This window comes from Falco rusticolus, chromosome 3, assembly GCF_015220075.1.
Source record: "Falco rusticolus isolate bFalRus1 chromosome 3, bFalRus1.pri, whole genome shotgun sequence".
Taxonomy (NCBI): Eukaryota; Metazoa; Chordata; class Aves; order Falconiformes; family Falconidae; genus Falco; species Falco rusticolus.
This window is the reverse complement of record NC_051189.1, coordinates 35,941,383-35,959,941: the sequence shown is the minus strand read 5'-3', so window position 1 is coordinate 35,959,941 and position 18,559 is coordinate 35,941,383. Positions and strand designations below refer to the sequence as shown.

The 18,559-nt window shown below is 40.0% G+C and overlaps 1 protein-coding gene across 13 annotated transcripts in view; it reads right to left on the bottom strand.

The window, feature by feature from the left end:
* LOC119144790 (zinc finger protein 704-like) overlaps positions 1 to 18,559 on the bottom strand; it is a 240,270-nt gene that overhangs the window by 67,642 nt on the left and 154,069 nt on the right. For all 13 annotated transcript variants that reach the window (XM_037380583.1, XM_037380580.1, XM_037380572.1 and 10 more), the window contains one exon: positions 8,481 to 8,728. In XM_037380583.1, coding sequence (XP_037236480.1) covers positions 8,481 to 8,728 — 248 coding nt within the window. The remainder of the gene's footprint in view (positions 1 to 8,480; positions 8,729 to 18,559) is intronic.

Sequence of the window (18,559 nt, the reverse complement as noted above, 5' to 3'; positions counted from 1 at the left end):
TCTCAGAAAGGCAAGCTTCTTGTCTTTGCTGACCTCAACAATGCAACGTTGGATACCACTGTATAAATGAAAATATTTTAATTTTATTGCATGTAAATAAAATTATAGCTATTAACACAGCTATGATGTATATAACCAATGTAACCACATACATGGTAGTCCATTGTTGCACGTTTCACAGATACACAAGTTATAAACGATGTACCCATTCACTTTTTTCTTTTTCTCAGCACAGATGGCATTTCAAGAGGAATTTTGTGCCACAGCTAACACAAACCACAAAGAAATTACTCTTATTGAATATTGCCTGCTGTTGAAGAGTGTTTTGAAATTACACTCCATTTTTTAAGGGAACTGAAGAGCTGAGAACAAGTCATGCATTCACATCAATGGCTAATAGATAAAGCAGCAATGCTGACTGAATACAGCTCTTCAAGAACCAGTGCCTAATGGTCGCTGCAGATTAAGGACACATTTTTCCTCTGTACCACATTAGAGGAATTCATTGAAATTTGCTTGGTAATGAGATCACTGTCCATTGGCAACTTCCATCACAGATAAAAGTATTTAGCCTTTTGTCTTGGCTACCAGTGAAAGAAGATTTTAAAGAGAAGTTGTTATACTTCTATAGACGAAGACAAATCTTTCTCAGCAGTGTTTTGAATAAGGGGCTTTGTAGAGAAATGGAAAACTTAATTTATATGTATGTGTATATATATGTATACATGCACAAGCAAAATTTTCTTTTGAAAATAATAATCACCTAAACTAATTACAGAATCCAACGTCAGGCAGTAGGACAACTTAACATCACCACATTTAATAGCATAATCAGATTTTCATGCTTTTATTTTTCACTGAAATTTCATGTCCTGGGAATAGCATTGCAAGTCCACAGTTAAAAAAACAGACAATAACATTGGCCAAAACTCCAGATGGCTGAAGGCACCAGCTGGTATTAGAAGTTCACTCTCTTAATATTAATACTAATGCACACATCAGAAGACAGGGTTAAAGCTGAAAATTATGGAAACCCAGGAATAATGTACTAAGAGAGGTCTGTGCGATGATCAGTTGCTACAAAAAGCCCCACATTCATGAGAACTAAGCTTTATCTGTATTCTTGCTAGAGCCATCACTCTTAAACCACATTCAGCTCTCAGAGGATCAAGCATAGTAAATCAGGCTCAAAGACCACAACCACACGTAGCTGCCATTATGCCAAATTGTGTGAAAATCACTATCAAATGCAAAACATTACGAGTAAAGAACATAAAAAGCACTTTGTTTTATTCATGAGATTAATGTTCTCTCTGCTTTGAACATTACTGGGGAAAAAAAAATACCTCAAGAGTAATGTTAACTCATCCAAAATTCAGACTTTTAACAGGAATATTATGTTGCCAAAACCGTGCTGGATAGGCCAGACAGCCTACCTAAGGCGGATGATAGAAGAATAAATTGTGCTAGTCATATAACTGGTGCCTCTACAAGCTGCCAACTGAGTGAACACAATCAGCTGGGGATGTTACACCTTTTTCAACAAATGATCCTATCCAACGCATGACTGTGACTCTCTGGCAGTGGGGACTGCTGAATGCTAATGCCAGAGTCTGTACCACCCAGATGTGCAATCATCTTATTTATAGCAAGCTCAACCAGCCCTACGGTCAGCCACCCTTTGAATGGGACAGCCCTACTAACCGTGCCCTCTGTTCCCCAGCACTCTTAAGACTTGATCCATCTCGCCACTCGAAAAGTGATTTTCCAACAGTTTGCAAGGTGTCACAAATACTGTCATATGTCTCAGCATCGTGAGAAGCTGGTTCAGCTATCAAGGCAACAAGCACTACGCACACCCAGGCAAGTAATCTGGAAGATGACATTCTGGTTAAATGAGCGCGGTGACTTTTGGAGTTCTGGTTTGGCTCTGCATTAGCTACCTGCAGAGGTTTTATTTGCTATTTATGCTTTTCAAACAAGTTTCTGCTACACTGCTTTTGCATGCTGCTGGCAGATCAAAGGCATCCTAGAGCTTAAAGCATATATAGAGTCCTTCTAGAACACAAAGAAAATGTAGTATTAGAAAACAGCATCAAGAAATATACAGTTTTTTACTTCAAAAAATGCTAACAGACTGATTCTGATTGCTCTCTGGATAAACTTCTTTTTCCTATTAATGGATCCTAGAAGGTACCACACCTTTTTGCAGCAGATGATGACAAGTAGTTTACCATCAATATTAAACATAATCAAGCTCTAATGACTGCTTGGGTGAAATCCAATCAAGCTGCACACATATTTAACTAAAGAGGTCTAGCAAAACAAAGCAACAAATTACTACTTCAGTAACTAGCCTGGATGGATATTTGGAGAAGCTGCTTTTTAACACATGGTATTGCCAACTACCAACATTTTTACAGAAGCCCTGAAATATGGGAATGACTCTGGCAGTAATTCTCATTACATGAAAAACAACTGTTTCCAACTATCATGGATGCACAGAAAATGAACCTTAAGAAATGGGAGTGCTCAACCTATAGTATGGTGAAAAAACCTCACACCTCAATGAAGTGCTTTTGCGGTAGAAGGAAAGCTAAAGAGCTCGAAAGCTCACAGAGCTACAGTCAGTCAGTAAATCTGAAGCTCAGCCTGGTTTCTTGGCCTTTTGTTTTCATCAAATTTGACTGAAAAGCCTCAGCATCCAACAAACGGCTGATGCCCTCTGAAATTGCCCCATCAATCCCCTCTGTCAAAATTGTGGGAGATACAGAAAAGGACCTCCCCTAAGAAGAACTGAGGAGCCTTCTAAAACAGATGGAGAAGAGTAACAGAAGATAACCTCTGAATAAACACCACCTCTGGATAAACAGAAAAGCATAACTTGATCGTCAGGTTCTTCCCTCTGCAAGCAGATTGGGAAGACCTCCTAGTGAGGATAACATCCTTAAGCAGATACTGCTTTTGATCTTGAAGTCAGGCTCCTGGAGAGTTTTGGCAATGAAAATATGCAAATGTTTCCATTGCAATGCATGGTGCATAATCAATCACGCCCAGCAGGCCTTACAGATCAGCAATGTACTCTCTAATCAGAAAGCCGCCCAGAGTTATGTTCCTGGAGAGACCAGGCAAGAAAATAATTTAGTGATGAAAACGCACCACTGCCTATACTGTTTATAATGATGGTCAGAAAACATGGCTGCAATTCATTTTGCCCCAGTTTCTGTAGCTATTCTAGAAGCACCCAAAGAAACAACGGGGGAGAGAATTCCTAGAGACATTTACTTTCTTTCAATCATTTCATATATTCTTCCATTAAATTATAAACTAAGTAGTAAGTAAAGTACAGGTACATGAATAAAAATTAATTTCACAGTATTGAGCAATTTTTTTTTATATAAAAGAAACAGAAGACAGCAAAATCCAATATATTATTGTTATGGCAAAAGTCAGTGCTTCATAGCAGTGAACCAGATGAGCCCAGGAACCAGAAGGCTTTATTGCACAATAGCTATTTTCACACTATATGAAGTGCTTAACCAGCTGAGGTTTAGCTTTGGCTTGCCCTTTAAGAGCACAAACTTGATACAGAAAAAGTTAAGCAGTTTGAAAGCTTTTTTTTCTTTTTTTTTTTTTCAGGGAATATAGGGTACAGGAGGACTGGGGAAAGGAGAATGATGTGGCCAGGGGATAATACAAATTCCACAATATTTTGACATCATTTAGCAAAAGGTTAACAAAAGCAAAACTAATCAAACACTCCCACCCATCAGAGGGGTAGGAGCGATGCCTGCCTAGTTCCTTCTTTAATTCTCTTAACCTTTTGGATTTTTCCAGTTACTCCTTCCTGAGACACCTGAAAGGATACCACTTCTGACACTAATGCATAGAAGTTTTGAAGGGTTTCCAGCTACAGCTGGTCAAAACATTTCTGTCTAGAAGGACTTTTAACACCATCACCATGTCCGGACATTTATTCTCACACTTTACTCAAAAAAAGGAAACTTCACCCCTTGCTCTCCATTCCCCACCCTTCCATCCTCATCCTCTGAGGTGCAGAAGCCATTCTCCACTGTGTCACCTGCACTGGTTCCCTACATCATGACTCACACTCACAACCGCTGTATCAGCAGCCTGGGCTGCTTCTTATCTTCCTCGTTGACTTGCTTTGGGAAGAAGTGTGCATTATGATAAAAATTGATGAAAATACAAATAAGTAAAAAGGCTCCGTTAAATTCCACACTGCTGCCTACTGGGGATATCATCTTTGATTACATTTGACCTATAGAGATGTAACTGCCTGAAACACTGGTAGATCTGTGCTTGCTTCTGTCCACAAGACAAGACAATTAGTCCCTCAGTGACACCACTCTCTGTTTAGAAAATTACCTTTCACTGCCCAGATCCTAGCGATCTGGGCGGTGTTTGATCACTCATGTTTGAACTGGAAGTCAATCTAAAGCGAATTCTCCTCTGTTGTGCAGAGAACATCTTAATTCTCTGAGATAATTGCAGTTTATAGTCCAGTGGTCAGACCCCTTCCTCCAAGACCGCAGTCCTTCATGCACCAAAACAACCAATAGATTTAAACTTTAAAGGGGAAATAAGGAATGCAAATTTCCTTATTATGCTAAATAATTCACCTACTCAAGCTGAGCAGTTTCATTTATGCTTATATGAGTTTCAGAAGTAGGAAAGCTATTTAAATCATATAAATTTTGTTCAAAATGACCAAATAGAGAAATCTGAAAAGGGAAAGACTTGATATTGTTCATCTCCCATTCCATTTTTGCATTCCAAAACATTTTTGTAAAAAATTCAGCAAAAGAAAGTCATGGTCTCTAAGCACGTAACAGAGAGAAAAGTCTGCAGTATTTTTGCAAGATGAAATAGAAAATGTAAACAATTAACTTTAAAATTGGATTTAATGTCAATACTAAAAATATTCTACATGCAATAAAATATTCAGTTCAAATCTGCCACATTTAGCCTCACATTATTACTTTAAAGAGCTGCCCCATGAAGCACCTTGAATATGTCAGGACTTTGATGGTAAAGACAACCTCCTTTGTACACTGAAGACCCCAGTTCAGGTCCTTGCTCCAAATGCAAAAGAACATGAACCCACACCTTCCATGCTCCGGACAAGTGCGTAACTGTCGGGCTCTCAATTAGTATGGATCTGCCCCTTCTCTCCAGATATCATTGAAAAACAAAACTCTAAAGCATCATTGTTTTCCATTAGTTTCTCATTCTCCTGTGCACACACGTAAGACAGCCACCAGCCTGTCCCTGCTCTACAGTTCCACCTACTGTAATTTCAGCGCCACCTGACCACCTATCACCTGAAACACCAGGGACTCAGTCAAGATATTTTCACACTTCTGAAATTTCAGAGTCTATAAGTGATAATGAAAGCCCTGTGGCTGACTGCCTCAGAAGCAACATTTATTATGCCAGTGTTTTCTGAATTGTTAAGTATTTTGGATACTGCCTGACAAAGACCTTCATTCTTATTCACTAAGATCCCTAAAAACGGATAAAATGGGATGGATCTTGTTTCATTTTGTGGTTGAAGTGAAGTATACTTATCCATGTTACCAGCTCTTTGGCAGACACAACAGAGCTCTTATGGAGATACTCATATGCCCTTGTTAATAAGGATTCTGCAGTATGGTAAACTTCTGTCTCAAAATCACTTGCATATTGTCCTGGGTTTAGTGAGATACCGCAAAATTTATCGTTACCCTTTACTTTTGCATCTGGAGTGAGGTGGGTAACCATCTCATTTCCACTAAGGTTTTCAAACTAAATAAATAGCAAGCTTAATTTCCATAGCATTTTTCTATGTCAAAACCATAGCTGGAAGTTTTTTTGCAAGGAGGACGTATGTAGCAATAAGAAACTGAACATATTAAACACCTTATTTCTCCCATGCTTTTGTAAACATCATCTGATTAATTCAAGATGACTTTCCGCAAATGGATACAATAAAACTGCAAAGGCGGATGGATGTTCTCATCAGAGGAGAGGACAGTCAATTCAACAGGTCCTGCCAGGAGGTAAAGGGAGGAGTAACTCACCTCTGGGGAACATGCAACTCCATCAGTGCAGTCCTAGACAGAAGACTGGAAGGGGCTTATAAAGAGGCAGGAGACTGTCAAATGTGTGGACTCTTACCTTTCAGAGAATATGACTTAAAGAGATCAAACCGTGCTGAAGAGGAAGAGAGACTGGGCATTCCCCCCATTACAACAACAAAGATTTATGAGAATCTCCAAGCAAATCTCCAAGCAAAGGTTTTAGTCCATTGTGGCCCAGTAATTCACCTCACATTAAAAATGAAACTTAAGCTTGTCTGCAGAACTGTAGCAAGACTGACCAAGATGTTTATGAGGCTATTGAATTTAAACTCCAGGTTTGTTTTCTACTTCATTCTCAAATTCTGCTAACGCAGCACTAAACCCGCATGTCTGAAAACATGCGACAATCTAATACGATCAATTCTGTGTTCCCAACAAAATACAGAAAAAAAGAACAATTTTAGAAGACACCTTCACACATGAACTTATTTCCTATCTTCTTAAGTATCTTGTGCTCAACAAGTGGTGTCACAATTAGTCTTAAGAAGGTATTGAAGATGTTTATTCATCCTCTTTTCCACCTTTTTGGGGAAAAAATATCCATCTCTCCAAGGAAGGATGATTTTGCAGCTACAGAAAAAGGGAGCTTGACTACTTCTTCAAGTAGGTTATCTGCATGAAGCAACACAAAAAGGCACTTGAAACCTGCACCTTAGCTGTCTGCATTGTAAAATGGAAATGTTAACATATGGTTTGAACAGGAGGCTGGACTAGGTGACTTCCTGAGGTCCCTGCTGACCTGAATTTTCTGATGATCCTATTTGCTTTGACACACATAAGAGTGAACGAGAAGGGCACTCAGCTATTACAGGGTTGATTACTGGTGAAAATCTCAAGTAAGTATCCTAACATTTGCAAGATTTTAATGCACAGCTTTTTACTAGGTATATATGGGGGGAAAAAAACCCAACCTGTCAAAATGCTCGCGAACTTTGTGGTTTTCACAAGTGTCATCTATGAGAGACAAAGGAAAACAATCGTCATCCTGTTCTGGATGATATGGCAGAACCTGCTGGTTATGTTGGTTATTATAAAGAAAACAAACCAGTAACAAACAAAACATCCAGTTTTACTACATATTTTTTAAGTGGCACTATAAACTTGGAAGGTGTTTCACGGAATATTATGTGCAAGTGAATTTACCAGGCAGATTAAGAAAATACATTTGCAGATAGACTGATGGCAACAGAAAATCATGAACAACAGAAAGAAAAAACACTTTTCATCTGGCAACACAGAATACCAAATTTGTTGTCAGTTTTTCACCATTGATAGAAGTGAGTCTGTTCAGCATTACTGGGTGTTTTTCTTTTATACTAATGTTAGCATTTCCTAGAGGAATCATTCCCTTTCTCTCTCAAAGCAGCGATGCCCTTTCCCAAAGTCCAAGGTTCTAGACTCTGTATTTTCAAGCCCCTTCTCTTTAAATCACTAATCAGAATGAAATTCTCAGTTTCTCCTTCTCTTACTATCATTTCACTTAAATATCAAGAAGAAAAAAAAAACCACAAATAATCCTTCAATTTCCTGCTGTGACATAATGTCAAGTCTCAGATTAAAGAACAATTATTTTTCTCAAATTAGTTTGAAGTGTAACTGTGCAGATGCGAATGCTTAAGACAAACACTTATGTGCACTCACAACAGATCCTCTAGGAATAACAAATTAAAAAGCAATACCAAATCCTCAAATCTCCATTTTGTATAAATTTGATTTCCCAGCATTGGCCTTCCCTCACCACTTTTTTCTGTTAATTCATTTCATAGAGTACATGACCCAGCTGTGTACCTATACAGGGATGTAACAGAACATAAAATACTACAACCTCACTATGCAGCGTAAGCCACTGCACACTCCCATGAGTATAATGTGGCTGCAGGTATGGCAGTAAAAAATAAAATAAAAATTTAAAAAATTACAAAAAGTTGCTAGCAGATAAGATGATTATGTGTATAATTCAGAAGATTACTTCTTGGGGTAAAGCTGGGTCAACAATCTCTTTGTATTAAGACAGGTCCTCTTCTGAGAGTACCTCAGTTGCAGCACGTTCTAAAAGCATTAACATTGCAAAAGCAGTACAAAGTGGTACCCTGCAGATGGTCTCAGTTTCTGCTACTATTGTTTTCAATTTTCTAGCAGATCTCTCAAATAGTGGAGTTGTGATTAACTTTGGACTGCCAGGAAATGAATACTACTAGTCTTAGTAGTTCATAGTATTGCTTACCAAACTTGCCTCTAATATCCTATTAAAAAAAAAAAAAAATTAAAAAATGGGAAGAAGAAAAAAGAAAAAAAGGCTTAAAACAAAACACAACAAAAAACACCAACTCTCCTTACCTTGCTGGAGGCACATCAATATTTGAAGAAACAACCTTGCGCTTCTGTTCCAGAAGGCAAACCGAACGAGTGTTTTCCTTTTCATACTCATGAGCTCTGTTTGGTTTTTTGGTCTCTGCTGTTTTTAAATCTTCCTCCTTTGTGGTGAACAGGAGAAACTGTTGGTCTGGCAGTTTTTGACTGATGTCACTTTTTACATCCTCCTGTTGAAATGCAGGGAAGGTCATTTCACGCTTGATGCTGGCTGCCTGTAAAATTGAAAGCAATTATTCAATTTTCCTCTAATTCTCCTAAAATGGGGGGAGGGGAGGGGGGGAACCCAATGCCCACAGGCATTTATTTCTAATTAGTTCTTTGAATCAGAGAATACCATTTCTTTGCCCTTCAAAAATTCTGAAACTGCCATTAATTTCTCAACAGTGTTGGAGAAAATAAGCAATTCTTGTCCATTTGATAAAGCAGTTACCTCTTAATGTTAAATCAAAAACGTATTTGAATTGGAATATCGGAAACTGCAGTCTGTACAACATATATTTAATGTACACACACACATCTGCACTGCATAATTATTAAAAGAAATCCTAGCTGTCCTCCTCCTAAAATTCCAGGTGAGAAGTCAGAATTTATCCAAATAAAAGGCAACCAAGAAATTGAAGCGCTTCTGACAACTTACTGGATTCTTTAACAGCTGTATTTGTAAATGATGGTTTCTTCAGGAGCAGAATAATAATAATTCACTATGATCCAACTCGGCTGCCAGAAGGCAAAGGGGAGCAAGCGATACCAGCAGGATCTCTGTAAGGAGCCCATTCAGCAATAAGAAGCACGGACACACACAGAAGCGATGTCAGGCTGTCCCTTTGGCTGCCAGCACTTCCCAGATCTTTAGGTCTGCTGCTTCCCATAAGCAGTGACTCCCTAAGCAAATAAGTATCTTATAAACTACCTCTCAGGAATACAATGTGTTGGTGTTTATACAGCAAATGATTGCAGGGTTGCAGTGAAGAGCAGGGAAAGCCAACGGAACCAAGCCACTCCATCTTCTCAGCAAGAAAAACAAAGCTCAGGACCTAGATTTCCTTCTGAAACGCCACTCTCTCACCGGCCGTGCTTCCTCAGCTTCACAAGGCAGACCCACCTCACAGGCTGTTGAGAGCCTCTCGTTCTGCCATACATCTGGCCAAGCGCCTCCAGCCCCTCAGCCTGATAAGGTTCCTCAGGTCCCTGCCTACCAGGAGCATCTGCTAATGGGTTATTTCAAGTTATCTGTGCTTTTCAGATGAGCAGCTTTAACTGTGAACTTGCCAAAAAGTCCAGAAGATGCACCAGGGAGGCAACCCTTGCACCCAACCCAAGCAGCCAGGCAAAATATAGCCCAGCAAAATGGCTGCTTGTCCCACCTTGAGTAGAGGTACTTCCACACCACCTCGGAGAAATCCAGACACCATCTAGGACTTGGTAACTGGATTTTTAGATGCTTGTAAATTACTCCTGAACTTTACAGTGGAGAAATCTACAATGTGTCACCCTCTGATAGCAACAGCACCAAGAAACTGAAAATCTTATGTAAATTCTTCCCTCACTTCTCCTTTTCATCATCCCAAAAAAATTTACATCAATGTATGTGTGCATATATTTATGCATAAAAATCTATAAAAAATATATTCCTCTCTTCACAGATCTTCCTGTCTATAGCTTTCATACCTCAGCAGATATAAAAAAGGATTCAAGCAATCTTAAGTTCGCGGGAAAGACAATCTTGCCAAGGTAATTTTGCTTTGTCCAGTAAAATATGCAACATTGCTAACACATAAATATTTAGAACAGATTACTTAATTGTCTTATTCTACTGTTCCCATGGAAGGGCTTCTTTTAGCAGTTGTTTCAAGAACAAAACTAGAATTGTTACTTTATGAATGTAAATAGTAGAAAGAATTAGTCATTTTACACTTCTTCACACACAAACAGATGACACATTACCAAAAAAATCTTCCTGGAAGACAAAACAGTCAGCATGTGATCACACAGAATTAAGACAAGACATATAAACAACATAAATTTAATTCTGATTTAATGATATTTTTAAAAAAACCCTCAGATTTACAATAAGCTTTTTATTGAGTGAGGACCTCAACAGATACTGAGTTGCCTTCAATTTTCACGAACATTGACGCAGAAGTGATGCACTAAAGCAAACAAAAATAATTTAAAAAAAGCCTGAAAACAGCCAAGTTCCTATATCCAGCTGCTAGAAATTATATAATGCCAAACACAGGTGTATATGTAAGACTTGAATTCCATCCTCTCCATTGCCATATGGTCTTCCATTGCATGACCACATACCTTTTCCTTCCTCCCCAAGATTTCCACCTCATCCGGTGCAGAGGACAGTGCTGTGCAGGGCGAGAGCAGTTACACCCACTGTGCACAGTAGAGTGCTGGCGTGCACATGTACGAGGCAGGACCCAGCACCCTCCTCCTTGCTCTGCACAGCCCTTAAAGAAAGCACGAAGAGCACAGGAGAGATGCAACCTCCCTCCTTCCCTACTCTCCAATACCAGACTGAACATGGTATTCATCAGGATGGCTTTAATTTTTTGTAACCCAATAAATCCTTGATTTTAACAAAGAAAAAAATCATTGATTTATGGAACTGTAATATTTTATTCCATTTCAGCAAGCATAGTGCGCCATACATGATTAAGTTTCTTTACAGACCTAAACAGTGACAATAAAAAAGGTTGCAGACTCAGACTACAGCTGTACAAATAAACCCTAAAACTTAAAAAGCAGAATACTTTTACTGTGATACCAGATAATCTATTCATAGATATCAAAATTATTCACATCCACTTCAAATATATTCAAATAACAACTTAGTTTTTACATGCTGACATGCCATAATTAATAGCTGACCCCATGCAAGCATATGGAAGTGAGGACTGACAAAAAACATACAAGCAAGTGCTCAAGTTGCAGACCTGCTGCCAAGCAGTTCAGGTCCTTTGGCTAAATGACCAGAAACAGCAGAAGACCAAATCCAATGCTTAGACCAACTCTCTTCCTCCTCTCCTTCAGTTTTCAACAGATGTTTGGAAATACTAACCTCCTAAATGTTCCCTTGAGATCGACTGCAGAAAAAGAACCTTTTCTGCTTTAAAAGCAGGTGGTCATGAGGGAAAGCCAAGAATTTCCCTTGGTGGCCACTCTCTGGTAGCTTTCTCCTGCTCCACAGGCAGTTTTTTCTGCTTTAATTGATCCATGTCTATGGCAGCCATTTCCACTTGATACACCTGCCCTATCTGGAAGGGTACAGGGTCTTTTGCTGGAAATCCAACCACTTACACAGGCAGCCATCGACGTCGGGAGTGCAGAGGGCCACAGTCACTTCACTTAGTAGGTTCCCTGCTTTGTGGCAAACACATTGATTAACCACCAGGACACCCCTGTTTTAAAGCTCTGCTTCACCATCTCTCGCATTTTGGAGATATCAAGAACAATTTCCAATATATCTTTCCAGATAGGTTAACTTTTTTGTCATATCTTATCAGGAACTTCCCCCCCCCCCCCCCCCCCCCCCCCAGATGCTTTATATTCTTTTAACCACTTTGAGACTTGTGGTGGTCCTCTAAGTCCATAACACATTTCGGCAAAAAATTCATGGAAGGTCTAGTCCAAGCAGACCCAGCCGGCCTTGCAGCCGGCCAGATGTTAACACCATAAACTCAATTTATTTCAGCTTACTTCCAATACTTTGTATTTCCCTCTCCTTAGCTGGTCTCAAACTCCATGATTACATCGCTCCCTAATGGTTTGCCCTTCCTTGTCATCATACCTCTGTTATTTGCCGCTTTACTGCCTCCAGTACTAACTGCTGATAAAAACTTAAACTTTTTTTCCATACACTTGATTAATTATCATTCATACAAGCCATTTTGTAATAGGCTAACTTTTTCCATGCAACTCATTGCATATTTTCACCCTTAAGCCATGAGCCACCTTCAGCGTAATTTCAACCAAGTCCTTTGCAGCCTGGCCTCAGGCAACCAACATCACTTGGAAGTTTAGTCACTGAAACAGGAGTTATAATTTTATTAATGCAAATTTTAAAGAATAGCTTTGCTTCTGTCTGCAGTTACCCGCACCTGCCTTTGGCAACTTTCCTCCCATCACCATTGGGCAAGGGAAACTTTTGATGTGCCACTGCTTGGAAGTGACAGATCAGTACTACGTACACCTTCCTCACAAAAGTCAGCTCTTTGCACAGCCCCACAGCTGGGGTCTGGTCTCGCTTTACTCCTTCCACTGCCTTGCAGTAAGCACTGGTCTTCCCATTAACTCTCCTCTGAGTTTTCAGCACCTAATAACACAACCATTTCCACAAACTTCTTCAAAGGCATGAGATGGGTCACAGAATGTTCTTCCCTTGCTGATTTTTCAGTATTTTAACTTGCCAAGCGCAGCAGCACAGTGCTGTGGCAGCCCTACTCTGGCGGACCAAGACAGGTGCCACTTAAACCAGAGAGTTTGGTAGTCTTCCTGCAAAAACTAGAATCAGTATCTTGCTTTTGTTTCTAAGCAGAAACTATTAAACAAAAAAAGCAAAGTGTTTTCATTTCTGTTTTGAAGTTGTCAAGACAATGGTATATATTTAGGTTGAGGGGTTTACTTTCAAGCGAAAGCTCTTGTTTGATTCATTATTATTATTATTAAAGTGATTAAGTTTAATACTCCATGCAACAGCTGAATTATTACCACAGTTAATATTTTCAGCAGTATATTAATAATTTTTCATTGCAAAAGCCATCTTAACCTGCCTATAGAAACTTGTATTTGGTGGCATCTTGTCATAACCAAGTTGCTAATTCTGAACTCCACATGGCCCAATCAAGACCATGCATTGCAGTGGAAGTCTTGCCCAAATTAAAGCATGCTCAACATCAGTGCAAATTTTGAGGAATTCAGAGGAATAATTCTTTCTATAGAGGATGTGCAGACTGCAGTTTTTCAACAGCTTAGGCCTTAACTTATCTGCAGTCAATTCTTGTTATGCCCAAAACCACATCCTGTTAAGATGCTCACACTGCAGTCAAAGTTCAGTCTTCTCCAATTTCAGTTGGAATTTCAGCTTGAATTTTGCCCTGAATGGCAGAAAAATTATTGATCAGACAGCTCAAGTATTGAATCACCTAGTCAAAAATCAGCAAACTCTAGAACAGATAGACCTATCACATTTATACGTAAATGCATAGACTTATGTTTGACAGACTATATATGTCATCTCTTGAGTACAACCTGACTGGGCTTTAGCATCTTCTCTTGCTTCTGGTGCTTAAAAACTGAAATTACTTATTTTTAAGCAGTTTGCTAGCATTTAACAGGCATTAAGATGTCTGTTTCCTATACAATGGAAAGTATTAAACTCTCAAGAATATTAACATCATTTACCTGTATGTGACCCTAATGCATAAAAATGTGCCTTCAAATGTAAAAACTGACTCCCACCTATGTTCTTTCATATTCCCTATATTTTTGTGCAGCACCTGTGCATCCAGGTGGGCACACCAGGAACACAGATCTCATTTTTAACAGGCTTTGTGAGGGTCTACACAGACAGATGGCAACAGAAAAAAAATTTGAAAGAATTGCCATGCCACATACCTTGCCTACTTTGCTGACTGTTTTATAAACAACTCAGGGGCTGGTTTACCGATGAGAAGTCGGGCAGTGGACGTGATGGAAGTACACAAGCAAAGAGCAGCTGCCCAGCACAGAGCGTCACTGTGACTGAAGCAGAACTGCTTCCAACCCTGTGACTCAACCCAGCATCTTCAGTGAAGCTATGCTGATTTACAGCAGGTGAGGAAGATCTGGCCATACATGTGATGGCATCTGCCTGCCAAGAAGCAGGTAAGCAAACAGGCAAGGCTTGTGTCATGCTCTTGGGGAGGACGGCAGTGAGCCCAGCAGGCTCCCCTGATCTTCTGCGGGCCACTGGCTAACTCCTATTTCTGCTCACATTGTCTACTGGGATTCTGGAAGGACTTAGATATCTGAGCAAGTCCCCTCCATGCAGTTTGAATCCTAGAGGCCTGGATAAATTAATCTTGCAACTATGGCCTGTTTTGTACTATTATACTTTGTTCATAGATGAAAAGCTCATTCTACAACAGCAGCAATAAAAGTACCTCTAAACCCACTAAAAATATTTTACGAGGGTGGAAGGAAGTATCTGTACAAAAGCTGACTGCATCCAAAACTCCCTATTAAAAAACCCCAAACACTAGCAGGAATACACTTTGGAAAACTAGCTGCTTAAAAACCCCCACTTTATCTTAATAATTCTGATGCCACTGCTATGTTCCCATTTTTGTACAAACTTCCTTTTCTCCCTTAACTTGTAAAGCTATACTTCCTTTACTTCAGCTGCAGGCTACCATAACTGGACTTAACCCCAGTGTCACTTCATTCCAAAACCAAGACCACTCACAAGCCACACTGGCTGCTTTCCAGGTTGGGGGGAGGCAGGAGAGGGGGGAACACGCTAATTAAAATACACATTAAAAAAACCCACCACCACCACCACAGTCACCCAACACACCACTCCAATTCTGGATATATTTGCACTGTCAATAGATAAATAATTTTAACTTAATTGTGAATCCTAGCCTTATGTACAATATTAACACTATATAGCTGTTAAAAAGAACACAGTTCAGATGGAAATCAAAAATCCTCATCCTGATCTACTATGTAATCAGTTGGTCTAATTCTATCAAAAAGCTCTTTTGATTAAACATCAATTAAAACCCACCAACAGCTACAAGACAGTTTAGCACCAGCCAACCTGATGTATAACTCTTGTTTTTTATAAACAGTTTTTTCATTCTGACTTTGTGACCATCTCTTTCTGTTTTCTGAAATAGATGTAAGCATGCCAAGTGTTAGGGACAGCCAATAAAAGTTCCATCTGGTAAGAAGACAAAAGTCACAGGATTTTTTTTTTTAAACAAGGCTTTGGCAACATTTTTTATCCGCTACAGAACAAATAGGCAGCTCAATGAGCAAAGTGAAAGAAGGAATCAATATATTATTATTGTATTAGTATATTAATGGAAAACAATAATGAAATGGATATATTCAACATGATATACATTTTAAAAGTTCAGCCAAAACATGAGCTCAGTAACTGCAAGACTGTTTTCAGGCCAGCCTGAACAGCTAGGCTATGCTCTAGGGACAAGGATAAGCCACTACTTTTCTGAACAAGAAAGAAATTGGGAGTAAATTCACAGCAAAATACAACAAGCAGCAATGAGAAACACCAAACTTATTAGCAAGGTAACACCATGCAAGTAAAAAAATATTTAAATTAAAACCCAGAAGGACAAAGGTTTTGGTTTATTCATACTGCTTTGTACAGTACTTCCAGTTCAAGTTCCTGTAATAGAGATTTTTATGTAAAAAGACTCTAATTTTTGCCATCCCAAAACAGCATCCTCACTGAAAGGGAAGAATGCATTGAATTTCACCAGAAATCTCTATTCATACTGGAAGACAAAGAGAAAAGACAAATTCTCATAATGATGCTTGGAAATAATCTGCCATGAATTTCAATGTATTATTACATTTTCGAGTATACTTTGCATTTAATTACTCACTTTACCAGTGGTTGCTCATTACACATAAACCATGTCAATCTAATCACTCTAAGCATTTGTAAACTGCTGTTCCTCTGTAACAATACAGAAGATAATGCATTTTAAGGTCACTGTAAGTGTTCTTTACAATATATAGTATGCATTAATGTATAGTAATGTAGTATTATTAATTTTCAACAAGGGTAGGACAAAGTCCTATCTTCGCAATTTGACTGAATATACAAAACCATCCACAGAATATGTTTTCTAAATATTAAAATACAAATCTAAACATTTTTGTTATCTGGATTCACAATATGGTATTAGGCAGCAAGAACTGGAGTCAGCAAGAAGTTTCTACCCTTTCACCATCATATGTACATCAGTTCTTGTCTGGCTAAATACAACTCATCTACAGAAACCACGCACCCCAGCAGCAGCCTAAGGTGTTTCTGAATTATACAGCATCTACCCAGATGAATGACAGAAACTTTCACTTCCACATTCGAAATTCAGTACCCATCCAGGTACCTGTTGTATCTAAAATGAAACAATAACTAACCTCTGACTTCTGAAATTCTGCACTAACTGGCACAAGAAGTATAGATGTCATTAAAATTAGACAGAGAGGTGTTACCAAGATTACAGGCAGAGACAGTGAGGAACACTGGGAATCCATGGCCCTTCCCCTACATGATTTTCAGGTCTAAACAAAAAGGATTCAGAGGTATCTGAGCCTTTTTCTTTCTACCACATAAACAAAGGGATCAAGATGTAGAAGTATGGCAGCTTCCTTTCCCATCCCATTCACAGCCATAGGAAGTTCCTTACAGAAAAGTATGGGACATGACTTCTAAGATAATCAGACACTAATTAGTAACAATTACCAAATATTAATACTAATTGTAGAATGTGTGCATCTTCCAGATTTGCTTGTAATGTTTAAGTCTCCAAGAAGCTGAAAGACAGGGACAAGGAGCAGAATGAAATCCCCATAGTCCAGGAGGAAACAGTCACCTGCCGCCCCACTAGACATAGGTGGAACCAGATGGGATCCACCTGGGGGTACTCAAGGGAGCTGGTGGAAGAGCTTGCAAGCCACTCTACATCATTTATCAATGGACTGGCTAACTGGGGAGGTCCCAGAAGACTGGACGTTAGCCAATGTGACACCCATCAGCAAGAAGGGCAGGAAGGAAGATCCAGGGAACTACAGACATGTCAGCCTGACTTCGCTGCTGGGGAAGGTCATGGAGCAGATCATTCTGAGCGGCACATGCAGGACAGCTAGGGGATCAGGCCCAACCAGTATGTGTTTATGAAACACAGGTCCTGCTTGATGAACCTGATCTCCTCCTATCACAGGAGGACCTGCCTAGCAGATGAGGGAAAGGCTCTCGATGTTGCCTGCCTGAGAAACTGGCTACTCATGGCTTGGATGGGTGCGCTCCATGCTGGGTTAAAAGCTGGCTGGATGGCTGAGCCCGAAAAGGAGTGGGGAATGGAGTTACACCCAGCTGGTGGCTGGTCACAAGTGGTGTTCCCCAGGGCTCAGTATTGGGGCCGGTTCTGTTTAACGTCGTCATCGACGATCTGGAAGAGGGTATTGAGTGCACCCTCAGTAAGTTTGCAGATGACAACCAAGGTAGGTGGGAGTGTTGATCTGCTTGAGGATAGGAAGGGTCTACAGATGGATCTGGAAAGGCTGGACAGATGGGCCAAGGCCAATTATATGAGGCTCAACAAAGAGAAGTGCCAGGTCCTGCCCTTGGGTCACACCAACCCCACGCAGCGCTACAGGCTTGGGGCAGAGCTGCTGGGAAGCTGCCAGGGGGAAAATGACCTGGGGGTGCTGGTAAACAGCTGGCTGAACATGGGCCAGCAGTGTGCCCAGGTGGCCAAGAAGGCCAACAGCATCCTGGCTTGTATCTGCAATAGTGTGGCCAGCAGGACTAGGGCAGTGACCATCCCCCTGTACTCTGCATCGGCGAGGCTGCACCGTGAATGCTGTGTTCATGTTTGGGCCCCTCACTACAATACAGACAGACATTGAGGGTCTGGAGCACAAGGCTTATGAGGAGCAGCTGAGGGAACTGGGGGTGTTTAGCCTGGACAAAAGGAGGCTGAGGGGGGACCTTATAGCTGTCTGCAACTACCTGACAGGAGGCTGTAGGCAGATGAGGGTTGGTCTCTTTTCCCAGATAACAAGAAACAGGACAAGAAGAAATGGTCTCAAGCTGTGCCAGGAGAGGTTTAGATTGGATATTACAAAAAAAATTCTTCACTGAAAGGGTGGTCAAGCATTGGAACAGGCTGCCCAGGAACGTGGTGGAATCATTAAGTGTTTAAAAAACATGTAGATGTGGTGTTAGGGAAATGGTTTAGTGGTAGACTCAGTAGTCCTGAGTTAGCGACTGGACCTCATGATCTTAAAGGTCT